At 44.7% G+C, this 26361-nt stretch overlaps 1 protein-coding gene across 1 annotated transcript in view; it reads left to right on the forward strand.

The window, feature by feature from the left end:
* ATP8A2 (ATPase phospholipid transporting 8A2) overlaps positions 1 to 26361 on the forward strand; it is a 297060-nt gene that overhangs the window by 259652 nt on the left and 11047 nt on the right. The window contains exons 33-34 of the mRNA XM_085321829.1: positions 5167 to 5255; positions 11385 to 11489. Of these exons, the coding sequence (XP_085177955.1) occupies positions 5167 to 5255; positions 11385 to 11489 (194 nt within the window). The remainder of the gene's footprint in view (positions 1 to 5166; positions 5256 to 11384; positions 11490 to 26361) is intronic.

A 26361-nucleotide genomic window follows, 5' to 3' on the forward strand; every position in this document is an offset into this window, starting at 1 on the left:
TTTTTTTTTTTTTTTTTTTTGAATCAAGAGAACTGCTCAGTGTTGGCAATCAAACATTAGCCTTAGAGGGACCCAGAACTTGCAGAGACAGCACTGTGTAATTCTTTAAGGGAAAGTATGTTTGAGTAATGATCTGCAAATTGGATAAATGTTTGTAGGAGAGCTTGTACAGCATTGTACAGCAATACTTCTTATAATCTATGGTAGCGTTTTCATRTGTGGAACCTAATCCTGTTGTCACTGAAGTTAGTCTTCAAATTTCATCATGAAAAGCAAAAAAACTACAGTGAAGATGTCTAGACTGTTACTTGGCCATCACTTAAGAGGCAGCAGTTTTGAAGACTGGAGGAGTGTGCATTTAATGTTCAGCTGAAAATATTTCCTAGACCTTTAACACAATCAACCCTGTGACCACAGAGCAAATGAACAGGAATCCCTCCAGGACTCTGGCTCCAGAGTAAGCCGGGAGCCCTGCTGTGAGCTGGCTCAGTGGTAGCACCTGAGKGAGTCTCTCCCAGAGAGCGATGTACTTGTCCGTACACCATGCTGCGAGGGAGAGCAGCGGGACTGCGTGATGCATGGGCTGGACATGTTTGCCTGAGCAAGGAGCACACTGTTGTCTGTGTGAGAAAAAGACTGAGAATGGGATTTCAGAGTAGTGGGCCATCRGGCTTTGGAGATGACTCTCTACATCAACTGAATGGCAGGTGTGCTTCAAAGTGATGTGCCTAACACAGGGTGGCCTGGGCCTGGACTAGGGTGACTGATGGGGACTCCCCTGCCCTAGTATTAGCCCTTGTCAAGTGATGTGCTTTGATCGAGCTGCTGATCTAGAACTGGTTGGTGCTGGAAGAGGCGTCTGCCTTGTACGTCTGGGACGGCTGCGGCACTGCTTTCTGCGCCAGCTGATGGGGAGTGCAGGTGTGAGGAGCAGCATGGAGGCTGCTGCAGTTGCACTGCGCAGCTCAAACCATGGCTCCTGGCAGCGGGATCCTTTGGTGACACTTGTCATGAGTGTCTAGATCAGTCGTATCTCTGTGATGGCAACAAACGATTCTGGTGCCGTTACGGTCTGAAGCCCGTGCAGTCGTCACTTAGCCCTCCTTGCCCCGTCTCGCCCTTTCTCCCAGTGCTGACGAGGGCAGTGCTATGCCGTTGTCCGTGTTCAACTACTGAGGGGCAAAGTCACTCGGCTGCGATGGTACAGATGTTCAGTGGAGCACAGACTGAGCYTGGATCTCTAGTGTATAAAGCTGGCATCCAACGAATATGAAACCAAAACTGAGCAGCTTATTGGGTCCTTATCCATGCCTCGTGGAGACAGATATGATCAGGATCTAGGCACACTTCCAGAAAAAAAAAATGTTGCAATGTAAATATAAGGCCAGCTGTTTTCATGGTGATCTTACGCTTTCACTGTCTGTTTTTAATCAGAATTTGGATGCATGGGTATATGAGGAACTGAAGTAATAAAAAGCTTTTGTCATTCAAAATGTGAATTTAATTTTTTTCTTAAAGATCTATGAAGGAGACTGAGACCTTTGGTTTGTCTGGGTCGTTTACTGGTCCCCAGTTGTTGCCTAACCATGCTGTGGTAAGAATACCAGAATATTTCACTCCCACCCCAACTTGAGCATTTTCTACCATTGTGATTCTCATTGGAAGCAATTGTTGAAATTAGTGGCACCACCTATTGGTGAAAAAGTAAAACTGTGAATTATATGTATTTACATCCTGGGAAAGAGTAATAAAGTGGAGAAAATAGCTGGYAATATATTCCCTATTACAACTTAATGGCTTTTGAAACATTCTATTTCCCGTTCGATGCTCTTGTGCAGAGTGTGTCTGTGATTTAAAAACAAAAATAAAATAAAAATAAAATAACCCCCTTAACCTAAGCTTTCTAATATAATGGTAGTACTGAGCAGATCTTCCTTGTGGCTCTTGCTAGCTGCCAGTGCTACTACAKCCTCCCTCCCCCCTTTTATTTATTTATTTTAATATACTCGTATTTGTGCATGCTCTTCAACGGTAAAGGTGTTGGGATTCAGAACGTTTGCTGCTCAGGTGAAATTCCTGGAGCTAAGCCTTTTCTTTCTTTTTCTACCCATTTTTTAAAATGTTATCCAGCCCCTAAAGTGGGGCAGCCTCGTCAGTGCTTGTTGGAAGGCAGTCTGCTGATGGCAGCAACTTAAGCTGTAACATCTTCAAGGGGAGAACTTGCATTAGCCGTGCATGTTCTGTGGGTGCCATGTGATGAATGGTTTCTGGTAGTCGGCTTTGGAGGTGTTAGTCACTAATGTTTACACCAGTAGACAGAATAAAAATGACCTTGTTGCGTATCATGGAGCCTGTGTGATGACAGAGCTGGTCAAATTTTGAATTTGTTTAAAAAACAAACTTTCTCCACCTCCTCCCCATCACCCTACAGGAAAGCAGGAAAAAAAAAATAAATAAAAAAGGTGGTTCCTGTTTAGTAGCTCTGCTTTTCTTATCTGGAGAGAKAACTGATAGTTGAAGGATGTTATTTGTTGTTGAGGCTGGGTAGGGGAATGCTGTGTTTCACTGGCAACGGCTGTGAAGCCCAAAGAGGACTTAGTGCGATATATCGGTGTCCTTAGTATAGCTTCTGTTCATAACCCAATTCTCCATTCTCAGGTTGGAGAAAATCCTAAAAATGGTGCTGATGGATGTGCTGGGCGTGTGTTAGGTACTTCCAGGGAGTCCTTCCGTGAGAAGCTTCTGTCCTGCCGTGCTAGAGACGAGGCAGGGGCAGGGGCAGCACAAAAGGTGTGTGTCCGAGGCAAATCGATCTGCTGTAGTGCAGCACGGTAGGAGTGTAACTGCAAGTGGAAGCTGGAGAAGAGGAGGGAGGAAGCCCTCCAGATATGCTCAGGAAAAGGGCATCAGCTAAGGGTGGAAAAAGACTTGCAGGTAGCAACATGAGTGTCTGACAGAGCTGAGCTGAGATGAATAGTTGTGGGGCAGTTTGCAGACAGAGTAAGACCTAAGTAAAATGCATAATTGTAGGAAAAAAGTATCTGGCCTGAGGCTCTTCTGTGCAAAGAGAACTTAACATATGAGATATCAAAACGGTTTCGTAGTCATTGATTAAACTGACAGGACTACAAATAATTTCATTCAAGTTTCTACTAAATRTGTTTTTGAATTGTTCTGTGCATTAGAAGTCCTTTGAGCTGCTTTCAGCTAAGAAAACAAAGAGGTGGAGTGTAAAATACTTAAATCAAAAATACCAGAAAATGCACTTAGGAGTCTATGGTCTTTTGTTTAGCCTTTATTAGCACAAGTAATGGGAGGGTGGTCAGTGGGAACGCTGACGTGATTAGACTGCTAGTGCTTGCAGGGCACAGGCAAGGCAAAGCTAAGCAAAGCAGGAGGGTAAATCCGATGACATTTTGCCACCRTCTTGTTACAGTCTAACTCTGTGGCTAACAGAAGAGTTAAAAGATTTTCCTCTTACTCCTGTTCATCCTTTTCCTTAAATAAGCCTAGATCAAAACTGACCATATGCTCCAGGCGTTCTGATGTGAAAGTAGGCATGAGGGATTGCAAATGACTGAGAGCTCGTTCTCAGACTGGAATTTGTTTACTTCCTCTCCATGTGGGTGGCAAAGTGTCCATAAATGTTTTAGCATAGTGTAGCTCGCTGTTGGTTTCAGTACAAGATTTACCACTGATCTGTCACTCCAGCAACAGCACAGAGGGTTTAACAGTCAAAAGTGAATAATGCTTTTGGAAATTCTCACTGCTTGGCAATCGAAGGGCAAGTTGCTGCTGAACATGACTGGACTGTGAGATGGATGCTTTTCAAATAGTCATCAACAGAGGGAGAAAATTCTGGGTGCTACAGGTGGATGTCCTGGCAACAAAAGGTTTTTCTCAGTTTGGAAGCTTCTCTATAGTGAGTRGTAGAAGTTCCTTCTGTTGCAATCAGAGTTCTCCTATAAAAGATGTAATTACAAATCATGTCTTCTCACAGTACGTTTCAAAGGCTTATTCAAAGTTTTATTCGGTTTTGTTTTCTGTAGCTCAACTTTGTCTACGAAAAYCCCGGAAACTTCAGCTCTGCACGCTGCTGCTGGCCTCTCGCTTGGTCACTTGTAGTGGTGAGGCACAGCTGAACTTGGTCTGCATGACATGGCTCAGGCAGCTGCTTTGTCTATAGGTACATGCCTCCGAGTCCGCTCACGTGCCTCTAGCTTCATCACACTTGAATGTCAGCATACGTATTATACGTGGCATACAGGACTCTGAGGAAAAGACTTTGAGGAAGGGATATGGCAACATCCATAGCTGGCAGGAGAAGCAGAGTGTGGCTAGCTGCTGGAGATGCTGCTGACACCTTTCAGCCAGTGTTTTATAGTTGTATATGCTGCGCACGGTTCATTACAGAAAAAGCTTTGTTCCACAACTACCTATGTATGCTATTGGGTTTCTGGACATCTTCCTTCTCAAATCCTATCAAGCTTTTTCTTGAAGCATTACAGCAATGAGAGAAATGCAAATGTGAACTTTGAGCTCTTTGTAAAAAGCCGTTTGTGGGAACAGGAGTGAATCTTTCCCATCCTGGGTTTCAGACAGCAGTAATTTGAGTAGGAAGTGTTGTATTTAACTGGAAAACATCTGAAATGTTTTGAGTGTGGTTTTTTTGGTTTTGTTCTTTTTTTAAAAAAAAAATAATGTCAATTTGCTGCGCAAGGATCTGGAATAGTGGGTGGAAGGAGAGCAGGCAAAGGGCAGAAAAGATAGTCAAAAGTGCAGGCTAAGTATATGTCATGCAGTTCTCCCTGAGTGAAAAATATATGACTATCTGGATACAGTGCAGGATTTTGATCAAAATATGRGGGGATATTTTTGAGGATATTTGAAGTATTTTGGATTGTAAGGAGTGATCCTAATGAAACATGATGTTCCTATTTGTTAATTGTAGGCACARTTTCTGTTAGGAGCTGGTGAGATTTCCCCCTTCCCATACTTGCTGAACATTGTTAGGATTTCAACATCATCGGGATCGTGGCTGCAGTGCCTATTTGCCATCGCTCTGCCAAGCCTTTGTAAATAAATAAATAAATAAAATWACAAAAAACAGTTAAGATATGTGATGGCTTGAAAATTCTCGTGACTTGTTTATTTGTTTCTTCATAGGCTGGAATGGTGTTGCGATGTGGATACTTCTGGTTTGGCTTATTTCTCGTGCCCACTGCGTGCCTTGTTAAAGACGTGGCATGGAGAGCGTAAGTCTTCAAACAGTCCTTGTGGCGTTATAGGAATCACCCTGCATGGATGTGCTGTGCAGTTCAGTATCTCTCTGTAAAGCAACTACAAAGCCTTTCAGTGAATGCAAAGCAGTGATACTACTTTGGAAGACCTCTCAGCAAAGCTGAAAATGGGAGTCATTTCTTATACACCAGTGCAAAAGGATGAGTAGTTTTAGTCGTGAATATGGAGGATGCAGCCCTCTCTCGGTAATAAAGATATTTCTTTTCATGATTATTTGCTCTATCTACCTTTAGCTAAAGGCAAATTTAATTTAGACCTCAAAGGTTCCCTGCTCCTGAAAGGGAGGCCAATACTTTGGTTTGACTAAGTAGGTTATGCAGAAAGTAAAACTGTGATACTCATTGCCCTAAAGCTCCCAGGGCTGTGCCAGCTGCTTTTTAGGTTCTCCTTTAACAGTGTGTCTTCCACAACTTGACTGACTTAACTGACAGAGGAGCAGTACTCTCTGGACTCAACRGTTGAAGGAAAATCTTGATTCCTTCCCTGCCCGAAGAGAGGGARCAAGCCTCACAAAATACAAGCCTGTGTAATTCCCTTCTCCCAAGGTTTCTTAGTTTCAAAGCACTCAGTAAAGTAACAAATCTGAAAATTTTGAATTTAAAGAGAAGCAACTTATCTTCTCTATTACCGCTATTTTCAATGTAAAATTATCCTTTTCATGTATAATTTCTTGTGTTTTGTTCACTTTGCTTTAAATGTCTTAAGCCCCAAAGCTTTCATCCTTTGCAGTGGAAAGCTGTGTTACAGTGATGAAGGTTTTATTTTGTGGAAATGCTTTTCTTTAGCCTAAAGTAAGAGACTCTCATGAGCTCTGAGTGCCGAGCGGTGAGTTGGTAGTCGTATTCCCCTTCTGTTAGAGGAGTGGCGAAGGAAGCCTTCCCCTTCCCCTCTTACCTGAAGGTAGTGCAGGTTCCATAGCTCCTTACAAGGAGAGTATGAGGCAAAAATGTGGGCCCTAACTTGTCACAAGGACCTAAAGTAAAATATCATAATATGTAACACTTAGCTCTGGGAAGGAGATATCTGTCAGTGAAAGAAGATTATTCTTTAGGGAGGAATACAGAAAATGGGAAATGTTCTGCCTTTTCCAGTAAACACAAGTACATCTCAAAGATCAGCCTAAATGGATAAATCAGACCATACACGTACATCTGGAAATCTGTTTTCTTCCTATGGTGCTGATAGCACAGCTAAATTAAACTATTAGTAGGCAAATCTGCCAATCGATAAATACTTTTAAAATGTCTTCCCTTTCTCTTCCTCAGGTTTTCATGAGTTACACTGCTAAAATTAAAGCTAGGTATGGTAAGGTATTATTTCTGTTGAGGCCAAACTRTGATTTAATAGTCTAGCATACTAGAGGGTTTTTTGTTGCATTTGTTAAATTCTCCACTGAAAATGATTTTAAAAGTCTAAAGTTGAGGCTAAAATGTTTAAATTTGGATAATTAATGTTAGCTATGTCCATGACCTGCTTTTTAAAGCTCTGAGAAACCTTAAAATTCATTTAATTTAACAGGTTCTTGTTGCTCTTGTGTCAGGCATTATTTAAAACCATTTACTAAGATGTCAATGGACTATTTCTTTGATTAAAGTTAGATAGGAGCTAAATTGTTTGCAGCATCTCTAAGCATCTAGGGTTGTRCTTTAGTTTTTGAAATGTTTTCATGATAGGTAAAGGTCAGATATGTGTGTCCTTAAGTTGTCCTCAGTTCTTATCAGAGCTTGGCAAAAATGACTAAGGAACGGTAAATCGGGCCAGAGCAAGGCAGGCTCAGCCTCAGCTATTACTCATTTAAAACTCTGCTACTGACTCACCCTATTCTTTAATATTTCTTAGAGAAATCTTAGCAACATAATCCTTTCCATGGTTCAGACCAAAAATGTACTGAGATTGTGAAGCTCTCAAGATGAATATATGACTGATACAGCAGATATTTTTCCAGCAGATTTTAAGCAGGAGGCTCCTATTAATGTTGAGCAAAAAAAAAATCATTCTCCATGCAAGACTTTTTTTTTTTTTTTTTTTTAACCCAGCACTGAAAATTTAACTTGATTAACATTTTAACCAGGATAAATGAAATGACATGGCTATCAGCACTAGCATATGGAAGGAGTAAAGGCCTGTTTCCTTTCCAAGAGGCTTGCCATTCGCAGCTCGAGCCCAAGGCCTCTGGAAATCAGACGGCACGTTTCCACAGCGGTGGTTACACCGCGCTGCTGTCTGTAATTCAGCAGAATCCGTTTTCGGCCATAAAATTCCAGCAGCTCTGACTTCTCATGGCCGTGGAATTTATCCCTTTCAGTTTCTTTTGGATAGGAAGCATATGTCCACAGGAAAAGGATACATGTGACCCGAAAGGTGTATGTCTAATTTCGGTACGGAACACTGCCAGAAAAACTTAAATACAGTACAGAGCTTTCGTCAGGAAGAAGGCTAAAAGGGATNAAAAAAAAAAAAAAAAAAAAAAAAAAAAAGTGTGTTTCAGATCCATGCAAATTGTATCATTTCTAAAATGTTTTGCTGGATCCATTATCAAAATTTGCTGTACGCAAGCACGTAATGCAAACTTGCTGTAATGCAAGTATGAGCTAGTTCTACATGTCCTTTTGTTACAAAGGCTACATGACACAGGCTGTCAATGCATCCCTTATCTCCCATGTTCTCTGTAGCTCTAGGCCCCAAATRTATATGTGTGTGTGTGCGCATACATACATACATACATATATATATATATATATTTTTAAGTGATTCAGAGAAATGTGGAAACTTCTCTCTTTAGAATGAGAAGGAAGCTTATTATTAATACTTGCCTGCAATACCACATTGTTAACTTTGGTCCACTACCATGAATTGAGTAGCTTGRTTTGGATTTGATTTTTGCCTTATAAAAGTCCCAGTTGTGCCCTATTGAAGTGAACAGAGCTTTGTAAGGTGAATTCTTTGCTCACAGTTGGCACGTGTCACTTGAATACATGTCACTGGTGCTAGGAAGTCTTGAAATATCTGACCGTAAAGCTATGTGGGAATCATAAAAAMCAGTTTATTCCAGCAAAATTTGTTTTATTCCTTGCTGGGCAGGAATTTATTAATAACTGGTGTCTCAACACTTAGTCAGTGTTACAGTGAGAAATTTCCTGAGCCTTCCAATAATTACCAAAATCTTGATGTGCCTTTTTTTATTGATAGTGGGGGAAGGTTGGCAGGGGGAGGAAGCGACCTGCACTTGCCAGCTCTGGCAGTGTAAATAAGAGAGAAGAAGGTGTGAGGAGCTCTTCCCATCCAYGCACTTGCGGTCCCTGGAGCGCAAAGCACCTGAAATGGTGCTGTTCGAGAAAAAGAGCCCTCCGTGTCTCCTGACATATTCTGCCCTCCAAAACCTCCCAGGTACCTTCCTAGGACCGTGAAGACAGGCCCTTCCCTGGCTTGGAAGGGGAAGGGCTGCTCAAAATGTGGCTGTTCTTGCAATCCCCAATCTTACTGTCCCGGCGTGCGAGGGAAAGGTGAGCCTACCTCTGCGTGCTACATCAGATTGCAGCTGGACAGTGAGATCGACCACAAGAGCTTGTAATTTACCGAGGGCTGATCATGCATTGAAAGCAAAAAGTGCAAGGTAAAGGCGAAGACTTCTGCCTGTGTTTTTTGTGTATCAAAAGTTAATGATGTGCTGTTGTGAAGAAATCATGAAGTATCCAGTCCTGCTGCCAGCAATGCAAGGAATATTTGTCATTGATTTTGATGGAAGTAGGCCCAGACTGTGAGGCAATTGTAATGACATGTTTTAGTATCTGTTGTTTCAGAAACACGTGGATRGGGTAGTTCAGGTGCTTTTTAGAAGTACTAAATTAATCATTCCTCCATGGAGGTTCTTACTCCAAGTCAAGAAGTGATTCAATGAATAAATATTACCTGGAGGATGGAGGTTATAGATATCCTGCCATGACACAGAGCCCGTGTATTTCATCATTTCTTACTGCTTTTGAATTAYTTCAGTACCCCTGACTTCAGGGCGACAACGTTTTGTCCGTATGGTGAAATATCTGTGTTATCCCTTCTCTGACTGTTCTGCACTAATTGGCCTGTGTTGCTAAGGTTTCGTTGAGCTTATATTTTGAATTCAATATTGCACTCTACGGAAAAAGAAAAACATCTCTAATCTTTTATATAGTGTGGAAAAATAAAGATGAGCAAGAAGCCTTGGGAGAAGTTGCATAACTTGTAGGWTATGTGTTCTTGCCCATGGAAAAACAAGTTTTAAGGATTTTGAAAGTTTGAAATTTACTTAGTCTTCAACTTCACAGTAGTAGATATGTCCCTTTAAAAGGCAGGAGATGAGTTCAAGGTCAATGTTTTAACRTATTTACTCAAATTAAAGTGAGTGTGAAAGCCAGGTCAATTGCGAAGATTAATAGCTCAAAGGTTTGTTGTCTTTAAAAATGGGTATACTTTTCTTTCCTCGAAGAGAAGATTGAGTCTTGTCATTAAGCCAAACAGTTATAGTAACTTGAATTTAATTAACTTTTGTGCAGTTAGAGGTAAACTCCCATTCTTGAAGCAAAACAAATTTTAAAATATCGTTGCTGCTCTATTTTATCCCCCTGTCACAGTATGTTGGTGCTCTCTTGCAATTCCTACATCTCTGGTGGTTTTATCTGGGTGCTCTTTTAARAACATCTTGGTATTTCCTTTTGTTTCCAGATTTTGCTGTGCTTCATCTTTCAYTGTTCACTTTATTTTTTCCTCTCTCTCTTACATTCAGATTTGTTTTGAAAAGTAATTTTCATTTTAACTTCTCACCTTGCAACATTTGGGACCTAATTTGGCACCAGAAAAAACAGAGCACTTGGATAACTTACTATTAATATCAAGCCACAGTCATCTCAAATAGTCTCAGCAAAGACTTCATGAACTTTGGGTTTCTTCTTCCCTAGGAAACGAGTAATAAAAATTGTGCTTTTAAAAAAATAAATGCATCTTTATTATATTTTAATTACRTACACACCATTTAATATTTCTCTAGTAAGGAGATTCTGACATTATTTGGCATCARTGGTTGAAGATCATAGCATCTGTGTATGAGATTTTTATAAAATTTATAGAGAAATCTTTGCCATCTCTAGAACTGAATGTAATTTTAATGCAGTGAAGCWAATGGTATCTCAGTTGACTTGGCTCCATCTTGTTTTCAAGCGCATTGTGCAGTCACGTGCAAATGAACATCGTCTTCTGGGGACACCTTTTCTCCTTCAAGTGACACAAAAGAGGAAGCTAATCAAAAACTGCCCATTGAAGAAAAAGATCCCAGGATTGTGTGTTATTGCTTTGTAGATATCAAACCAGAGGTGGCTGGATTCTCTCCTTACACCAGCAGCAGTTAGGAATAAAAGCACTGAAGTGGTAGGGGAGGCTGAAAAAAAGGCCCAAGTCCCTGCGTGTGAGACATCATTCCTCTCCAAATTTGGTCATGTATGTGGTGTATACATTGCTCTTTGGATGCCCAAACTGAGAAAATAGGACACAGCCCATCTTGTTACTGTTGCTTTGAAAGCTCCGCAGGGAGAGAAGCGCCTTTCCAYGTCAAGTGAAGCTGATGATAACTGAAAATAGAGGCCTGAATGGCAATTGCCACCAGCGGCGCGGGTTTCCAGAGCAGTGCAACGCATGGCTCAAAGGATGGAGAGGAATCGTGTTTTGCCCTGTGAATATTCGACGTGGCCCCGTCCTTTTGTTCGAGGGTCCGGGGCAGTCCCGGGGCAGTGGCGTCAGGTCCCCCTAGTCCAGTAGCTTTGCCAACCAGTTGGTTTTTAGCGGAGTGTTGTGTTGAAGCAGGCAAGGTCYGCTGAATTTGAAGTCCTTCCGATTCCTCGTTTCTTGTAAGATATTTCCCTGGTATTGTGAACCTGGACTGTTGTGTATGTGCATTCGTTACACCTGATTTCCCAAATCTTTATGAAAGGAGGGCCTTGAACTTCTCATCTGCGAAGGAAAAATTGGTCTTTTACAACCACACAAATATTCATATGTGTTTTTGTTTTGTTTTGTTTTGTTTTGTTTTCTGTTTTGATATTTTCTTTGTGATACAGGGCCAAGCATGTCTACCATAAAACTTTGCTGGAGGAAGTTCAGGAATTGGAGACGAAGACCAGAGAGCTGGGAAAAGCCATGCTTCGTGACAGTAATGGAAAGAGGTGGGACAAGTCTATCCTACTGTTCCTATGAGATGTAGGGACTTCTCATTCCTCGCTCCYGTCTGAGCTGGGCAGGCTGCGGTGGCACCTCTCCTGTGCTGTTCATCCACTGATGCTGTTCCTTTTCGCATGCCTCCTGCCCTCACCCAAGTCAACCCTTCCAGCTTCACTTCTCCTTCATTATTGCAATGAGGCTCTATTAGAGACTGCAGCTTAATTGCCTGCCTGGTAACATGTAATACTATTACCTGGCCTCTGGACCAGGCTGTTTTGGAGAAAACTGTATTTTTCTTGCCACTTGCTGGGGGGTATATCAAGGGATCCCCTTGTCAGGGGGAGAAACTCTGATTCAGGATATAAAGAGAGTTTGACCGTTGTTAAAAGGAGAACTGGTTAATCCATTGGGCTCAACAGCTTTATTAGGTTARTCCCACCCCACCAGTATTTTTTCATGCTTTTGCTGTGTTCTGCTGCAATGTACAGGGGTCTCAGTTTCTCGTCGTGCAGAGGCTCCCTTGTACCCGCACCATATGGATTTGAACATATTGCCATGACTGAATCCTCCGTTGTGAGGGGAGTGCGTGTTGTGTGGGAACTTTTGTCTCCTGTGAAGGAAGCTAAAGAAAACCATAGCGAGGCTTTTGCATCCAGCAGTTTCATTTGCCTCCCCAGAATGTGGTTCTGCATCAGCTAGTCGGAAAAGCTTCCCAAGTTCAAAAAGGGTTYAGGAGCAACTCTTCTGTTCCTGAAACAATATGGCACCACATGACTTGCTAAGAAACTGCATGATCATTAAACTGGATTTTAGCAAACCTTATAAACTAGCAAACTGAGTGGAATGGGGCTTTTAAAAGATTTTGTTTTTGCAGGGCAGGGTCATCCTTTGAGCCTTTGATGTCTAGTCTAAGGTAAACTAATTGCCATGTTGTAGCTGCTGCTGAGACAAGCTGCACAGCAGATCTTTTTTCAGCAGAATTTGTGAGTAAGTAAGCAGGGTTTTTTAGAGAGAATTATCAGAGAGTGGGCTTACTAAGATTATAATATACTATAAAGCTTTTTTTTTTWWAAAAAAGTGTCAACTTTAATGTGTTTGTAAGATGTCCTTAGTGACCAGAGTCTGCTTCTCAGAGGCCAAGACAAAGTAAACAGTGTTGTTGATTCAGATCGCTTCAGAACACTTGGTATGTTCTGTCTTCATGTTGTGAGTCATCTTCTGCCATTACGTTTGAGTCCTATAAAACAGAATTCATAAATTGTGCTCCCATGCGGATAGTCACAAACTGCACCTTGTAATAATTTAAGATGGAAAAGCAGGCTTTGTAGCGCAAATTAACCAAGGCTGCGCTCTATGCCACAGTTAAAAATCAGCCAACGAAAGTGCCTTGGATCGGACAGTTAGCTAAGAGTGACCGCAGATCTGTTAGCATGGGCCCCTTGGCTCTCGCTGTGGTTCGGGTCCGTGCACGGGACGGGGAGTTGCATTTGTGTTKCTTCGCGGCGTGTGTTTTTTCTGCCCGTATTGACTACCTGCTAGTGACAGCCCAGGAGGAGGTGAATCCGCGGTTTTGCGTGCCGGATCCCCGGGCTGCAGGGCAGGCTGACACACGAGTGGTAGTCGTGAGAGACAGTTAGCGTTTAACGTGCTCGTAAGTGTGTGCGCGCTGCGAATCCGGGGGGTTTCCTCCTTGTTTACACGCTGTCCTCACGCTCTGTAAATTTGGCGGCGCTGTTGTAATTCATTCGTACGCGCCGTGGTTTTGTAGCCTTTTCCTTTACTGCGTTCTCGCTGCAAAAACTCTTTCATGTGCGTTCCTCCTCGCTGTAGCTTCGCTTCACTCTCGCAACGCTTGCCTGGAGGTGGTGTCAGGAATCCCTCCTGGCCGGCGGCCGGCCTCCCCCCCGCGCCTGTTTGTTCTCCTTCCTAATTGCTCCCAGATTTTCTGGGTGGTCCATCTGTGAACTAGATAACGGTGGAGAGCCTCTGCCGGCTGGCGGCCGCGGCCTCCCCGGCGCTCTTCGGCGCTCTCCTGCCTTTTATCTCTTTTTGTGCGTCTCCTGGCTCCATCGCACCTGCCTGAAATCCCGCGCCTGTCCTGCGGGAAGGCCGGCGGGGGGAAGAGGCGGACTGCRAATTTTGTGCAGTCACAGCCTCTCTGCTCCCCGGTTATTTTATTTACTTATTTTTTTCCCCCGAGCTTCCTCGAAGCTGCTGGAAGCGGGGCGTGCCGAGAGGCATGTGCCTGCCTGCCTGCCTGCCGCGCGGGCCCCCCTGCTCCCCGGCCACGTCTGGGCAGCGCGACGGCGTGCGGGAGACCGCGGCCGTCTCCTTTCCAACGGGAAGCACCGCGCTGCGTTAAAACCGCCCGGGTCCGTCCGTCGCCTCTCGGTGCGCCCCTGGTTGGAAGCGATCCTGGAAACACGTCCATCAGGCGCTGGCTGGTTCGGGCGGCCGCGGAAGATAAGCTGGCTGTCATCACGGTCTGTTCTCCTGGCTCACGTGCGAGGTGGCTATTTTTGTTTAGATTTTTTTCACAAACAACAACAGCAAAAAAAAAATCACACCTAATTACAGATAAGAGAGGGATTTAGGGAGTTAATTGCTTTTATCATTGCCTAGACCTTAGAGGAAAAAACGAGGTGCAAGATGTGGATGTTAAGGATTATTCTGCTAAACAAAAAGCAGCTCACAAGCCCTGGAAGGCAGCGAGTGCACCCAGACTTGCGCACCGGSGTGCGGGCAGCGCGCCGTGCCTCGGCCGCGTTGCCGTCGGGTGCGGGCAGGGTGGCCCCGGGGCCCTCTGCGGTGGCGCTGGGGGCACGGCGAGAGCTGCGTGCGCCTCTCGCTGCCGAAACGTGCGCGTCCTGCCTTAGRCGGTCTTCTCCTTAGCAACTGCTCTTGCTGGAGACCTTTGCCAGGTTAATTAAAAATACATCTTCACTAGCACTAGTTACATCCTTCTCGACCCTGTTGACCCGTTTCTAAAACTGGATTTACTCTTATTGATCTTAAAAAATATTTTTAAAAAAACACATGCAGATTTTTGCTCTTAACAATCTTTAGAGAGGAAACAGAAGGCAAATGGTAGGCCAGGGAGTGTCTGGTCTGTACAGRGAAGAAAGGCAGCGTAATCAACCCCGAGTGCTTTAGCTGGCTCCCAAAAATCTGCGCAAATAACACTGGAACGATGCTTGAAGATATTAGTAATCTGAGTGTCTTGTTCCGAGCCTTAAGGGATCGTGTTCTTGTATTTTTATGTCATCTTGACAGCTAAAAACTTGCTCTTGTTTTTCCTGGAAGCTGAGGTTGCCCGATCAGGTGGTTGCAGGCGCGGGGGATTTAAGCGGGGCGACGAGGATCTGGCGCGCCGGCAGCACCAGCAGYGGCGCGAGAAGCGAGCGCAGCCAGGGGTTGGCGCGGGCTGCTGGGCCGTGCTGGTCCCTTAGCGCCCGCCGGGACGGGGCTCCCGGGCACCCTCCCGTGACCGGGGGCCGGATTTCGCGGTGAGTTTGCGCGAGTGCGGAGAGGTGACAGCGGCACTTCACGTGCCAAAGCAAACAGGGACATGTGGAGGCACCTGCCCGGCAGAGCCAATCATGTTAACATGCAAGATTTACACAAAGAAAACAAACYGTTTTTCTACAGACTTGTGTTCAAACGTGGCCTTGAGTTTCAACGGCAGAGAGATTTCTGTGACCTTAAGTAAGTTTATGACTGAATCCTGGCTCACAGAGGGCCAGATCTTGAAGCCTTCGTTCGCTTCTCGCCCCACCTAACCTCTCACTGAAGGCAGCGGGAGTCCAGCCGGAGGAACGCCCGATTAGGGACCAGAGCAAACTTTATTTTGGAAACCCGTGTCACTTCGCTGCTGAAATGCCCAGCTAGCAGACAGCAAGCAAAGCCGCGCGGCCCGCGCGCTTTGTGACAGTACATTTCCTGTTTCCGTGGGGTTTTCTGTCTCAGAATGGCCCGAAAGCTCCCTTTGAGAGTAGCTTTTTGGTTGGTCTTGTGCTTTGTTTTTTATCATCGGTCAGCAGCGGGGGTGGGAAGATCATTTGATGCTGAAGAGTAACAGAGCTCTCGCTGTTCACATCCTTTGCGAGGAGCTGAAGGGCCTGTCTGGGGCTCTGCTGAGAAATGTCGGCATCGTTGAAGTAGTGGGAAGAATTTCTTCAAATTATTCAGAGATTTGGGAGGCTATGTCTTTATTTAAAAAAAAGGGGGGGGGGAAGTGACTACTGAACTATTTTTTGTAGAGGTGCCAGCTGACAAGGGAGCGCTGCGCTGTGCTTTTGCGCAAGCGTTTCTCACTACTTGCAGGCACGCTGACAGCAGCTGGCCACCTCTTTTTATCTGCAGTGTGTAAAAACAAACGCTGTTTTTCGGTATACCTAAAATAGCAGCGCCTCACGGGCTCTCCGCTGTCTGCGTTCAACAAGGAGGCGCGCCGTGGTGGAGGTTCTCTTTCATTTCAGCGCTTTTCCCCAAACTTAACTCACTCCGTTGCCTTAGGAAAATGCACAGGGCTAAGCTTCCCCCGCAGAGCAAGCTGTCTCACTTCTCTTTGCCTCGGGTTTTCTTTGGTGGGTGAATGCAGACGCCTAGCTCGTTCCTGCAGCTGCAGGAGCTGGCTGGCAGCGAGGTGCTGATGTAGGCGAGCTCCTGGGGACTTGTCCCCTCAGTATATCCCGGGAGAGGAGGAAGAGGAGAATGGGGGAGACCTGACTCAGGCTTGCAGCTGGGCGCTGCAGCCTCCTCAGGTTCACACAGGCAAGGGCAGMAAGACTTAATTTTTCTCTTAACAAACCCGTGAATGAACAGAGGTCCTGGCTGAGGAAGAGGTGACCTTTTTCCATTAGCATCAAGAGGGAACAAGGCTTGGGCTCATTRTATTTCAAAGCACTTTGTCTCAGTAGTGACGCTTTTCAGATTACATCCCCTTGAATAGAGAGACCGTGCCAGTAGGGCCCCTTCACGTCAGCAGGTAGGATGAATCTTATTTGAAACCAGCTCAGTCCTGGGTTTCCGACTCGTTAAACTGCACCGGAGGTGTGCGAGCTTCGCGAATGTGTTGGCTTCACTGACGTTTACTCAGGATATGCGCGGCTCGGATCTGAATCTGACCCATCCAGTGCAGCTGAGCACAAAAATGAATCTGTAAGAGGTGTATTTTGGTTTTGAGGTTTCAAGGTCGTTTTATCAATTTTTCCAGATGTTCTTCACACCGTTTCTGGGAAGGAAAGGCGAGATTTCTCCACCAGCATACACAACAAAGTGACTGGCATATTTACGATTTTTCCTTGCAGCTTTTCTAGTAAAAAGATATTAGACTCCTTTTATTAGCAAAAGGCACATAAAATGATATCAGTGCTTTTTTCTGTTAAATTCTTTGATTCCATATGGTAAGCGTTCATGTATGGTAGGCGGAAAATGCTTAATTTTGTTTTATTTTATACTTGTCCTGTTCTCTCTCCCTCCTATCCCTTGTCAGTAAAGAATCGCAACATTTATTTCCTCATTTTTAGTATGTCCCATTAATTTCCGGGATTTCTAACACCTACGTGTGAGGCGCTAAAATGGCCAGGTTTGATTCTGCTCCGAGCTGCCGGCCCCGTGGACCCGAGTCCCCAGCTGCCCGCAGACGCTATGCGGAGCAGACGTGCCCCTTCCCCAGCGCAGTTAATTATCCTGCAGTCCAAATCTGCTAGCAAAGCCAAAGATGTTGGAGGTCCAGCGTCGGCACAAAGGCCAAAAATGAAGCTGTAAATGGAAAGGAAAGATGGAGGGAAAATGGAGAAAAAGCAACGCCATCCCAGCCCAATGGCTTCAGCGGTCGCTCTCTGGCCACCGCTCCTGGCCCGCCGAAGCCCGTTGCGGAGGAGAGCCTCATTCCCTCCTCCAGCCTCGTCTAAGAGTTGCGGAGGGCAAGATAATAAAAAGTCATACTAAATATTTAATATTTAGTAGAAAAATTACAAATGTTTTTTTCTTTTCTTTTTGTTTTGTTCTGGGCTTTGCTCAAAGTTGTATCCAGACACTTTCAAAATTCATCAGTCTTGTTGTTGCTCATTTACTACTCTTTTTTTTTTTTAAGGAAAAGAAAAAGAAAAGAGGGTTTTTAGAGTTTTTAAACACAGAAGTCTTTAAGTTCAGTTAACATATGTAAGTGGACTTCATCCAAACTTTTTGGTTTAAAGCAGAAAATCACCTTTGTGTAGAGAGCAAGCGTGGAAAACTTCAACCTCTAAGGTGACTATTTCTTAAAGAATATGAGTGAGTAAGAAAAGAATGCTATAACTGCAACTGAATTGCCRACTTATCTGTAGAGGATATGACCAAGCACCCACTAGAGTAAGTGCAAAGTGAAGCACTTAAAGAAGAGAAGTAAACAGCACTGATACCAAAGTGAGAGTAGTTGAAATGCAGCAAGTCACACTTAYCGTTTTCTGCTTTTCAGAGGTTTAAGTTGAGACAATTCCCACATTTTGGAAAGGCCTGAGGCAAAGCKGGGCAGCTTCAGCTTTGGGTTAAGTTAGTTGGCTTTGGAATTTGGGACAGCTGACAAGGATGTCTCCCCCCACCCCCATCATGAAATACCCAACTGTTTGGCTGGTGTTTGCAGTGCTGGCAAACAGAAGGCACTCTAAGTAGAGAAAGACCCTGCTCATTCTTGTCTTCTTAGACTCATCGCTTTACGGGGAGGCAGGTGATTTTTTTGTTTGTTTGTTTTTTGTTTTGTTTTTTTTTCCAGATGTTATTTTAAAAATAGATGCTTGGTGACACCCTTTGCTGTTTAAAGAAATAGTCTTAGAAAGACGTCTAGGAATAGAGTCCAGAAAAGTGAAAGGCTAGAATGGATTGTCAAAGTGATCTTTTTAGGAGGAACCTGGGTTTTTTTTTGTTGGGGTTTCCTTTTTCTTTCTTTCTTTCTTTTCTTTTCTTTTCTTTTCTTTTCTTTTCTTTTCTTTTCTTTTCTTTTCTTTTCTTTTNTTTCTTTCTTTTCTTTTCTTTTCTTTTCTTTTCTTTTCTTTTCTTTTCTTTTCTTTTCTTTTCTTTTTTCTTTTTTTTTTGAAGACATCATTAATGAGAAAAGAAAGAGGAATTGAGCTTGCATGTTGGAAAAGCTTTGTCCTGCTTCCAGCCACACAGTTTTGAGGACCAACTTGAAGAGGATTTTGTGGGTTTAGAGTGGAGAATTTTGTCCCAGAGCTCTGCCTATAATGCAGTTCTTGCACACAAGGCTGACTGAAGGTCACGAAGTGCCTTGGCCTCTGTTTAATGCTGCGCAGTGCCTCAGGCACAAGGTGATTTGGCTACGCAGACAGACTGTGTCCCACCAGCGTGGAACCTACTGCTTGCTGGCTTTGGGATCTCTTCCACAGTGGGGGCCTGTGGTCTGGGGTCCTGCCTTACTCTATGTTGGAGTAGGAATGCCACATGTAATGGGAAGGGGAAATTTGTACTTTGGTGAACCAGCAAGCTACCAGGCAAAATCACAAGCTCTAACAGCAGTGTATTTCTAGGGCACAGGGCAGTGCATCTCTGTAGGTGCACATACCTATTTGCAGGCTCATTGCTGGCTTAAGTGTTTCCCAGAGCATTCCCAACATGGGGGAATGTGGTCCYGCCTTTGCCCCATCTCCTCAGTCCGTTCCTTTCTGTCTAGGGTCAGGCTCGTGTTCCTCTGCAGCAATGATGTACTGGGAAGCAGCTGAAGGGGATCTGCTGCAGTGGCAATGCCTGGTGACGTTATACCATTGCAGGGTGTAATACTTCCAGGTTTCCTCAAAAATTGACTGCTACTGTGCCCTTAGGAAGGATTTGGCACTCCTTTGAGCATGGATGTCTTGGTGCAGGAATGGTCTGTGACTCATAGCTTCTTGTACCTCGGAGCCTGTGAGCGGCATGGGCCACACTTCCAGCTTCGCATCCCCTTGGTCTGTGCTTGGTAGCCCTTCGTTGTTGCCGCCTCAACCTGGACTTTGTGGATGGCTTGCTGCATATTTACAGGAAAATGCAGAAGGGGCTTGAATTTGKATATTTATTTACTTCAGCTGCATCCCAAGTGGTTAAGGAGCATGTGTGTAGAGGCTGACTCCGCAAAGAAAAYGCTGATTTTTGTTTTACGGTTTAGATGCTTCAGACACTTCCTTGTGAAAGGCTCTCCTTTGATTACATTGCAGCTTCAGTATCAGCAATGTCTGTTTGCCTTTTAAATTAAAAAGACCTCCTGCCCTGATTGACCTCATAGTAAAACATTCCTGCAATCCAATGCTAGATAACCAAAAATAACATCTCCCCTTTATGGACACAAACAGAGAAACCAGCAGACGCCTGTAGCTGCTGCTTTGACTATCCTGTGGCAGGGTGATTCGTTGCTGCCATGGCTCCAGAGGATGAGGTGTATTTGCTTACTCAGGCAGTAAGAGTGAAATGTCCACTTCAACAGGGCTTTCCTCCAAAGCTGTGGGTTGTGCTGAATACTTCAGCACATGCAGTTTTGCTGAATCCTCAGCGTTAGTGTGACGTACACCTGAGATGATTTGTGAGCTTGTTTTATTTTGAAGTCCTGGTCTGCAAGAATGTTACTTTTCCTTTCTCCTTATGCCAACTCTGCCTCGGTTGTCATCTCTTTGCCCACTGCATCGATCCAGTTTAGCAGCTCCTTTACGCAATTTCAAGTAACGCATTTGAGTCTAAACTAAAAGAAAGCAGTCAAAGCCACGGCTGCGCTGGGGGAGCGCACTCAGGCAGCGGGGAGGATGGTGTGCATGAGGAAGACAAATAGATCTCCTCTGGGCCGTTACAAAGCGTGGCCACGGCGCTGCACATCAGCGGCGTCATGATGCACGGACGGCGAGAGGTGCAACTAGTGAGAACTGAACGAACCCGGGAGGAATTCTCAGAAACGYTCGGTCTGTTCTCGCAGCCAGGGAGGCACCCGCGAGTCCTCTGTGCCGGGTCACACTTATGTAAAATTCATCATGCCTGAACCTCTGATTAACCTTTAGAGGAAACTTAATGGAGATTGAAAACCAAGAGGTGGAAATGAGTCAACAGTCTGCTTGTAAACGGTTTGGTCATTATGACTGATCAAAGCTGGAAAAGCCTGTTTCCGCTTTGGACCTTTTTTTCTTTGTCTTAATATTTTATGTTGGTGTAACTTTCAGGGACAGAAGCACATCAACAGAGGAACAGTAAGCTTTTGTGTGAGTTACTGTTTGGAAAGTATGGAAGAAAACTGTTAGTGGGTTTTAATTCAAAATTAAAAGAGGAGTAAAGAGTATCCTCTTCCTCAAAATCTAATCTGCAGCCAAGATCACAGCTACAGAAACTTCCTCACCTTTAGCTTCTGTTTAGCCACATCAGATGTTTGTGACAATTACTCCTCTTCTTCCCCACTTCCCTGGCTCTTCCCTAGTGCGATGCCGGCAGGGCCCGGGGCATCACAGGCGAATACAAGCCAGACGGGGCATCTGAGCAACGAGGTGCTTACGGCGGAAGGTGGGAAGAAGGGTGCTATGTAAGGGTTTATCCCCGCTCCATTTGCACGTGTGTGCAGATCTGGCGGGTCGGGGCACCTATGGAGTTAAAAGTCACGATTTCAGCCTGAGCTGTAGAGGTTTCTGCTTTAAGCCGTAGCTGTGCAATGATTTAGCCGCTGCTAATGCTGCAGCGGCRGCGTAAAGAGAAGAGATTGTGCTGCTGCACCTGCAGGCAGTAGGGCAGAGGAATTCAGAGTTATCCAAATGACAGGAAAAACAGCTGTACGTTTCCTTGTCCTCTGGGCTTACCCGTTGACGTGTCTTGCGCTGAGCGGCCGTGCCGCTGCCACTTGCTCGCTGCGCGCTCTTACCGYGGAGGGGAGGCAGCTGGGATACGCGCTTCTGTGTCTCGCTCGTGTGGGCTTTAGTAGCTGTAGTTACTGGTAGCATAATTCTTCATTCAAGAAAGYGGAAAGGCAGGAAACAAAACTAAATCATTTCCTATGTGGGTCTGATTGAATTTTGAATAATCCAGAAGGGCAGCAGGCTAAAAACAATAGCAGCAGAGCATCTTTGCCCATTACGTGCATCTGCATTCTGCATCTCCGCTAATAAATCATAACCAGATATGAACTCACTTCACAACAGCTCAGTTTCTGTGCACGAAAGGGAACCCTGAGGTTTTTTCTTTTCTTTCCTCTCCTTTTTTTTCTTTTTTTCTTTTTCTTTTTTTTCTTTTTTTTTTTTTGACTGATTAGTGCATGCATTTTTCTCAGGGAAGACCCTATTTTAAGAGAGACACCTGCATCCACTTTAACCTTCCCTTCTTTGTGAGCCCTGCTTTTGCCACCATCCAATTAGCAAACTCAGGAGGACATTCTGGGTCAAGCTATACCAAGTACCGCAAATCCTCATTAACGCTAATTAGTGCTCAGTAGGTTAATTGGTGGTGAAGCTCATCTTTTTTTAATTACTTGAGCAAATGAGCCAGTGGGACCTTGTGGTCAGCTTTGAATTATTCTGTTTGTTTTGATGCTCCTCATTTGAATGTGTAAAGCCAGATGTTTGTTCCCCAGATTTAAGGACTGTTTGCTTTTGTGAGGGGTGAGAAGAAGGAAACAAAAAATAAAATTAGAGTCTCTATTAACACCTTAGAGCAATTTAGATACAAAAMAAAAGAGCCATTTTATTCATGGAATAGAAAATATTGTTATGAAATAATGTGTTGCCCTTAGTTTACTCTTTGGTTTGTCATCCACTTAATGAATTAGTGTCATGTTATTAGTGCAGATTTCCAGACAGGCTGAAAACATCTTGACCCTCTCAGGAAGCTGTTGCAGAGGTATTCCTTGCACAAGGTTTTATTTTTTATAGATAGCAACTTAGGCTGGTGTTAGAGGACTTCAGTAATTACTTCTTTTATCACTTTTTCATAATAACCCTTGGTTTTTTTTTTCTCTCTCATCTACTATTTGTTTGGTTTAACTCAAAGCATTTTGTCTATCCTTTGTCCTTCATGTAATCATAGATAGAAGATATGTTTTTCTTGCCTCTTCTGAAGTCACCAACCAACCAACTTGAGCATATTTCCCTGTTGATTTCTGGGTCACTGACTCCCGTAAGGGTATCTGGTTTTGTCATTTCCTYGCTTTGACATCATCTTTTGGTCCTGAGTATAAATACAAGTATATYGGGTATTCGGAGTATAGTCTCATGATTTTTATTTTTTTTTAATCTTTTTGCCCTAATGCGTTTTAACATGCCCCCTGTAGACCCTGCCTTGGCAAGAMTCTGTGGGAGGGCTTAGGCACTGGCAGAATTAACCAGAAAAAAAMCATGGCTAATACTGAGGATTGATTTATACACCACATTTCTGTGGGCAAGGCCTAACCTTGTTCGCAGGAGTCGGAGATCATCCTTAGTTTTGCACCATAGTGTGAGGGAGACTGAGATATCTGCACTTTGTCYTGTTATCTGTTGGTAGCAGAAGAARACYTCTCCTGCAAGTAGGGAATCTGTTGATACTAGTGCAACCATTGARGTCTTGTTAAGAAATCCATTTAATTTGACCTTTCTTTCTCTTAAGAGTTTGCATTGGGAGATTAATTTCTGTTAGAAATCAAGTACTTATCCATTTCARAAAAGCTATATTGCATTTACCTCCGTGTATTAAGTGTTTGTTTTATACTACTTGACTGGTCTTGACTCTCAGTCTATTTAGTCATCGCTTGTACTTAAATCGTAAATGCTTTAATTCTGCCATGAGCTTTTCTTTTTCTATACAGGTGAGATCCAATATAATTTCCCAAATGGGAAACTCAGATGTGACTTCAGTTATGAAATTGTTTTTTATAATTAGCAATATCAAAGATATTGTAGCTTTGGCTTCCTCAGAGCAGCACTGTGTCATTCATCTTCAGAAGTCCCTTGATAGCATACTTCCCTCCGCACTTCCCAAATAAAAGCTTAAAGAGCTAACTGTTAATGGCCTGTAGCAGATAGCATCTTGCAGTTTATCTGTTGCTATGCAGTAGACAGGCAGTTAAATAATTTGTTCCTCATGTCTTTTGCAGCCTTGGTTAACAGCATTCTCAATATTAGAATTTTGCAGAARATGTTGCATATATCTCCCTTAGAACTAAATTTTTGGATCAATTTAAGACTTTTTTTTAACAGTTTATGCAGACTTCCCTCTGATTCTCTTCCTACTGAGATGATGATGACCCAATCTGCATGTTCTGCTTTATGCGTAGAAGATGAACAAGCGTTCCATAAACCCACAACCCTTTGCTTTTTCTTTTCTATCGCAATGATAGTTTACCTTTGGAATATTTTGCTCTTTTTGCTTCTTTCATTCACAACTTAACAGTAGTTTCAGAAAGTGTTTGGCTACTCTTACCAGTCTTGCGAGTTCCCAGAAGTCCTCWGCAATCAGCCTGAGGTTGCACAATGCAGCATCAGTGGGTTGTGCATGTGCCACTGCTGATGCAAACAGGAGCTGGAGATCTGTGTGCGATCATAGGGCCATGATCTAACTGCAGTCACAGAGACACAGTGGGATAGCTCACATGACTGGAATGCTGCCATGGATGGATATGTGCTTTTTAGGAGGGACAGGCCAGGAACGTGAGGTGGTGGAGTTGCTCTTTATGTGAGAGAGCAACTGGAATGCATCGAGCTCTGCCTAGAGGTGGAGGAAGAGGAGACAGTCGAGAGCTTATGGGTAAAGATCAAAGGGCAGGCCGGCACGGGGGACACGGTTGTGGGTGTCTACTACAGGCCACCTGACCAGGAAGAGAAAGTTGATGAGGCCTTCTATAGACAGCTGGAAGTAGCCTCACCATCACAGGCCCTGGTTCTCGTGGGGGACTTCAACTATCCTGACATCTGCTGGAGGGACAACACAGTAAGGCACAAACAGACCAGGAGGCTCCTGCAATGCATTGATGATAACTTCTTGTCGCAAATGGTGGAGGAGCCTATGAGGAGGGGTGTCCTGCTGGACCTTGTCCTTACCAACAGAGAGGGACTGGTTAGAGATGTGCAGGTTGAGGGCAGCCTTGGCTGCAGTGACCACGAGATGGTGGAGTTCAGGATCCTGCAGGAAAAAACTAGGGCAACAAGCAGCATTGCAACCCTGGACTTCAGGAGAGCGGACTTTGTCCTCTTCAGAGACCTAATTGTGGAATCTCATGGGTTAAGGCCCTAGAAGGAAGGGGGGTCCAGGAGAGCTGGCTAGTATTCAAACATCACTTCCTCCAAGCTCAAGAGCGGTGCACCCCTATGAGTAAGAAGTGCAGCAAAAGGGGCAGGAGACCTGCATGGGTGAGCAAGGAGCTCCTGGCCAAATTCAGACAGAAGAAGAAAGTACACAGAATGTGGAAGAGGGAACAGGCTACTTGGGAGAATGGAAGGAATGCAGTCAGAGTATGCAGAGATGCGGCAAGGAAGGCTAAGGCCCAGCTGGAATTGAGTCTGGCAAGGGATGTGAAGGACAACAGGAAGGGCTTCTTCAAATACATCAGCAGCAAGAGGAGGACAAGGGAAAATGTGGGCCCGCTACTGACTGAGGCGGGGTCCCTGGTGACAAGGGATACAGAGAAGGCAGAATTACTGAATGCCTTCTTTGCTTCAGTCTCACTGCTAAGGGCAGTCCTCTGAAATCCTGCAGCCTGGACACGAGGGAGAAAGTCTGGAGAAGGGAAGACCTTCCTTTGGTTGAGGAGGGAAGGATTAGAGACCTTCTGGGCAGGCTAGACACCCACAAATGCATGGGCCCGGACGGGATGCACCCACGGGTACTGAGGGAGCTGGTGGATGTTGTTGCCAGACTGCTCTCCATCATCTTTGAAAGGTCCTGGAGAACTGGAGAGGTGCCTGAGGACTGGAAGAAAGCCAATGTCATTCCAGTCTTCAAAAAGGACAAGAAGGAGGACCCAGGCAACTATAGGCCAGTCAGCCTCACCTCCATCCCTGGAAAGGTGATGGAACAGCTCATTCTGGATGTCATCTCCAGGCATATGGAGGAAAAGAAGGTGATCAGGAGTAGCCAGCATGGGTTCACCAAGGGGAAACCCTGCTTAACCAATCTGATAGCCTTCTGTGATGGAATGACTGGCTGAGTAGATGAGGGCAGAGCAGTGGATGCTGTCTACCTTGACTTCAGCAAGGCTTTTGACACTGTCTCCCATAACATCTTCCTAGAGAAGCTCTGGAAGTGTGGGTTAGATGAGTGGACAGGAAGGTGGATTGAGAACTGGCTGAATAGCAGAGCTCAGATGACAACTCATTGGTTGTCATCAATGGTGCGGAGTCTCGTTGGAGGCCTGTGGCTAGTGGCATCCCCCAGGGCTCAGTACTGGGTCCCATCCTGTTCAACGTCTTCATCAGTGACCTGGATGGGGGGATGGAGTGTGTCCTCAGCAAGTTTGCTGATGATACCAAGCTGGGAGGAGTGGCTGATACACCTGAGGGCTGTGCTGCCGTTCAGAGAGACCTGGACAGGCTGGAGAGTTGTGCGGAGAAGAACCTCCTGAGGTTCAACAAGGGCAAGTGCAGAGTCCTGCACCTAGGGAGAAATAACCTCATGCACCAGTACAAGCTGGGAGCTGACCTGCTGGAGAGCAGCTCTGCAGAGAAGGACCTGGGAGTGCTGGTGGACAACAAGTTGACCAGGAGACAGCAATGTGCCCTTGTGGGCAAGAAGGCCAATGGTCTCCTGGGGTGCATTAGGAAGAGTGTTGCCAGCAGGTGGAGGGAGGTGACCCTGCCCCTCTACTCAGCCCTGGTGAGGCCTTGTCTTGAGTACTGTGTCCAGTCCTGGGCTCCCCAGKACAAGAGAGACATGGAGCTACTGGAGAGAGTCCAGCGTAGGGCTACGAGGATGATC

Source organism: Rhea americana, unplaced genomic scaffold (genome assembly GCF_003343005.1).
Source record: "Rhea americana isolate MKP2758 unplaced genomic scaffold, rheAme1 scaffold_71, whole genome shotgun sequence".
NCBI lineage: Eukaryota > Metazoa > Chordata > Aves > Rheiformes > Rheidae > Rhea > Rhea americana.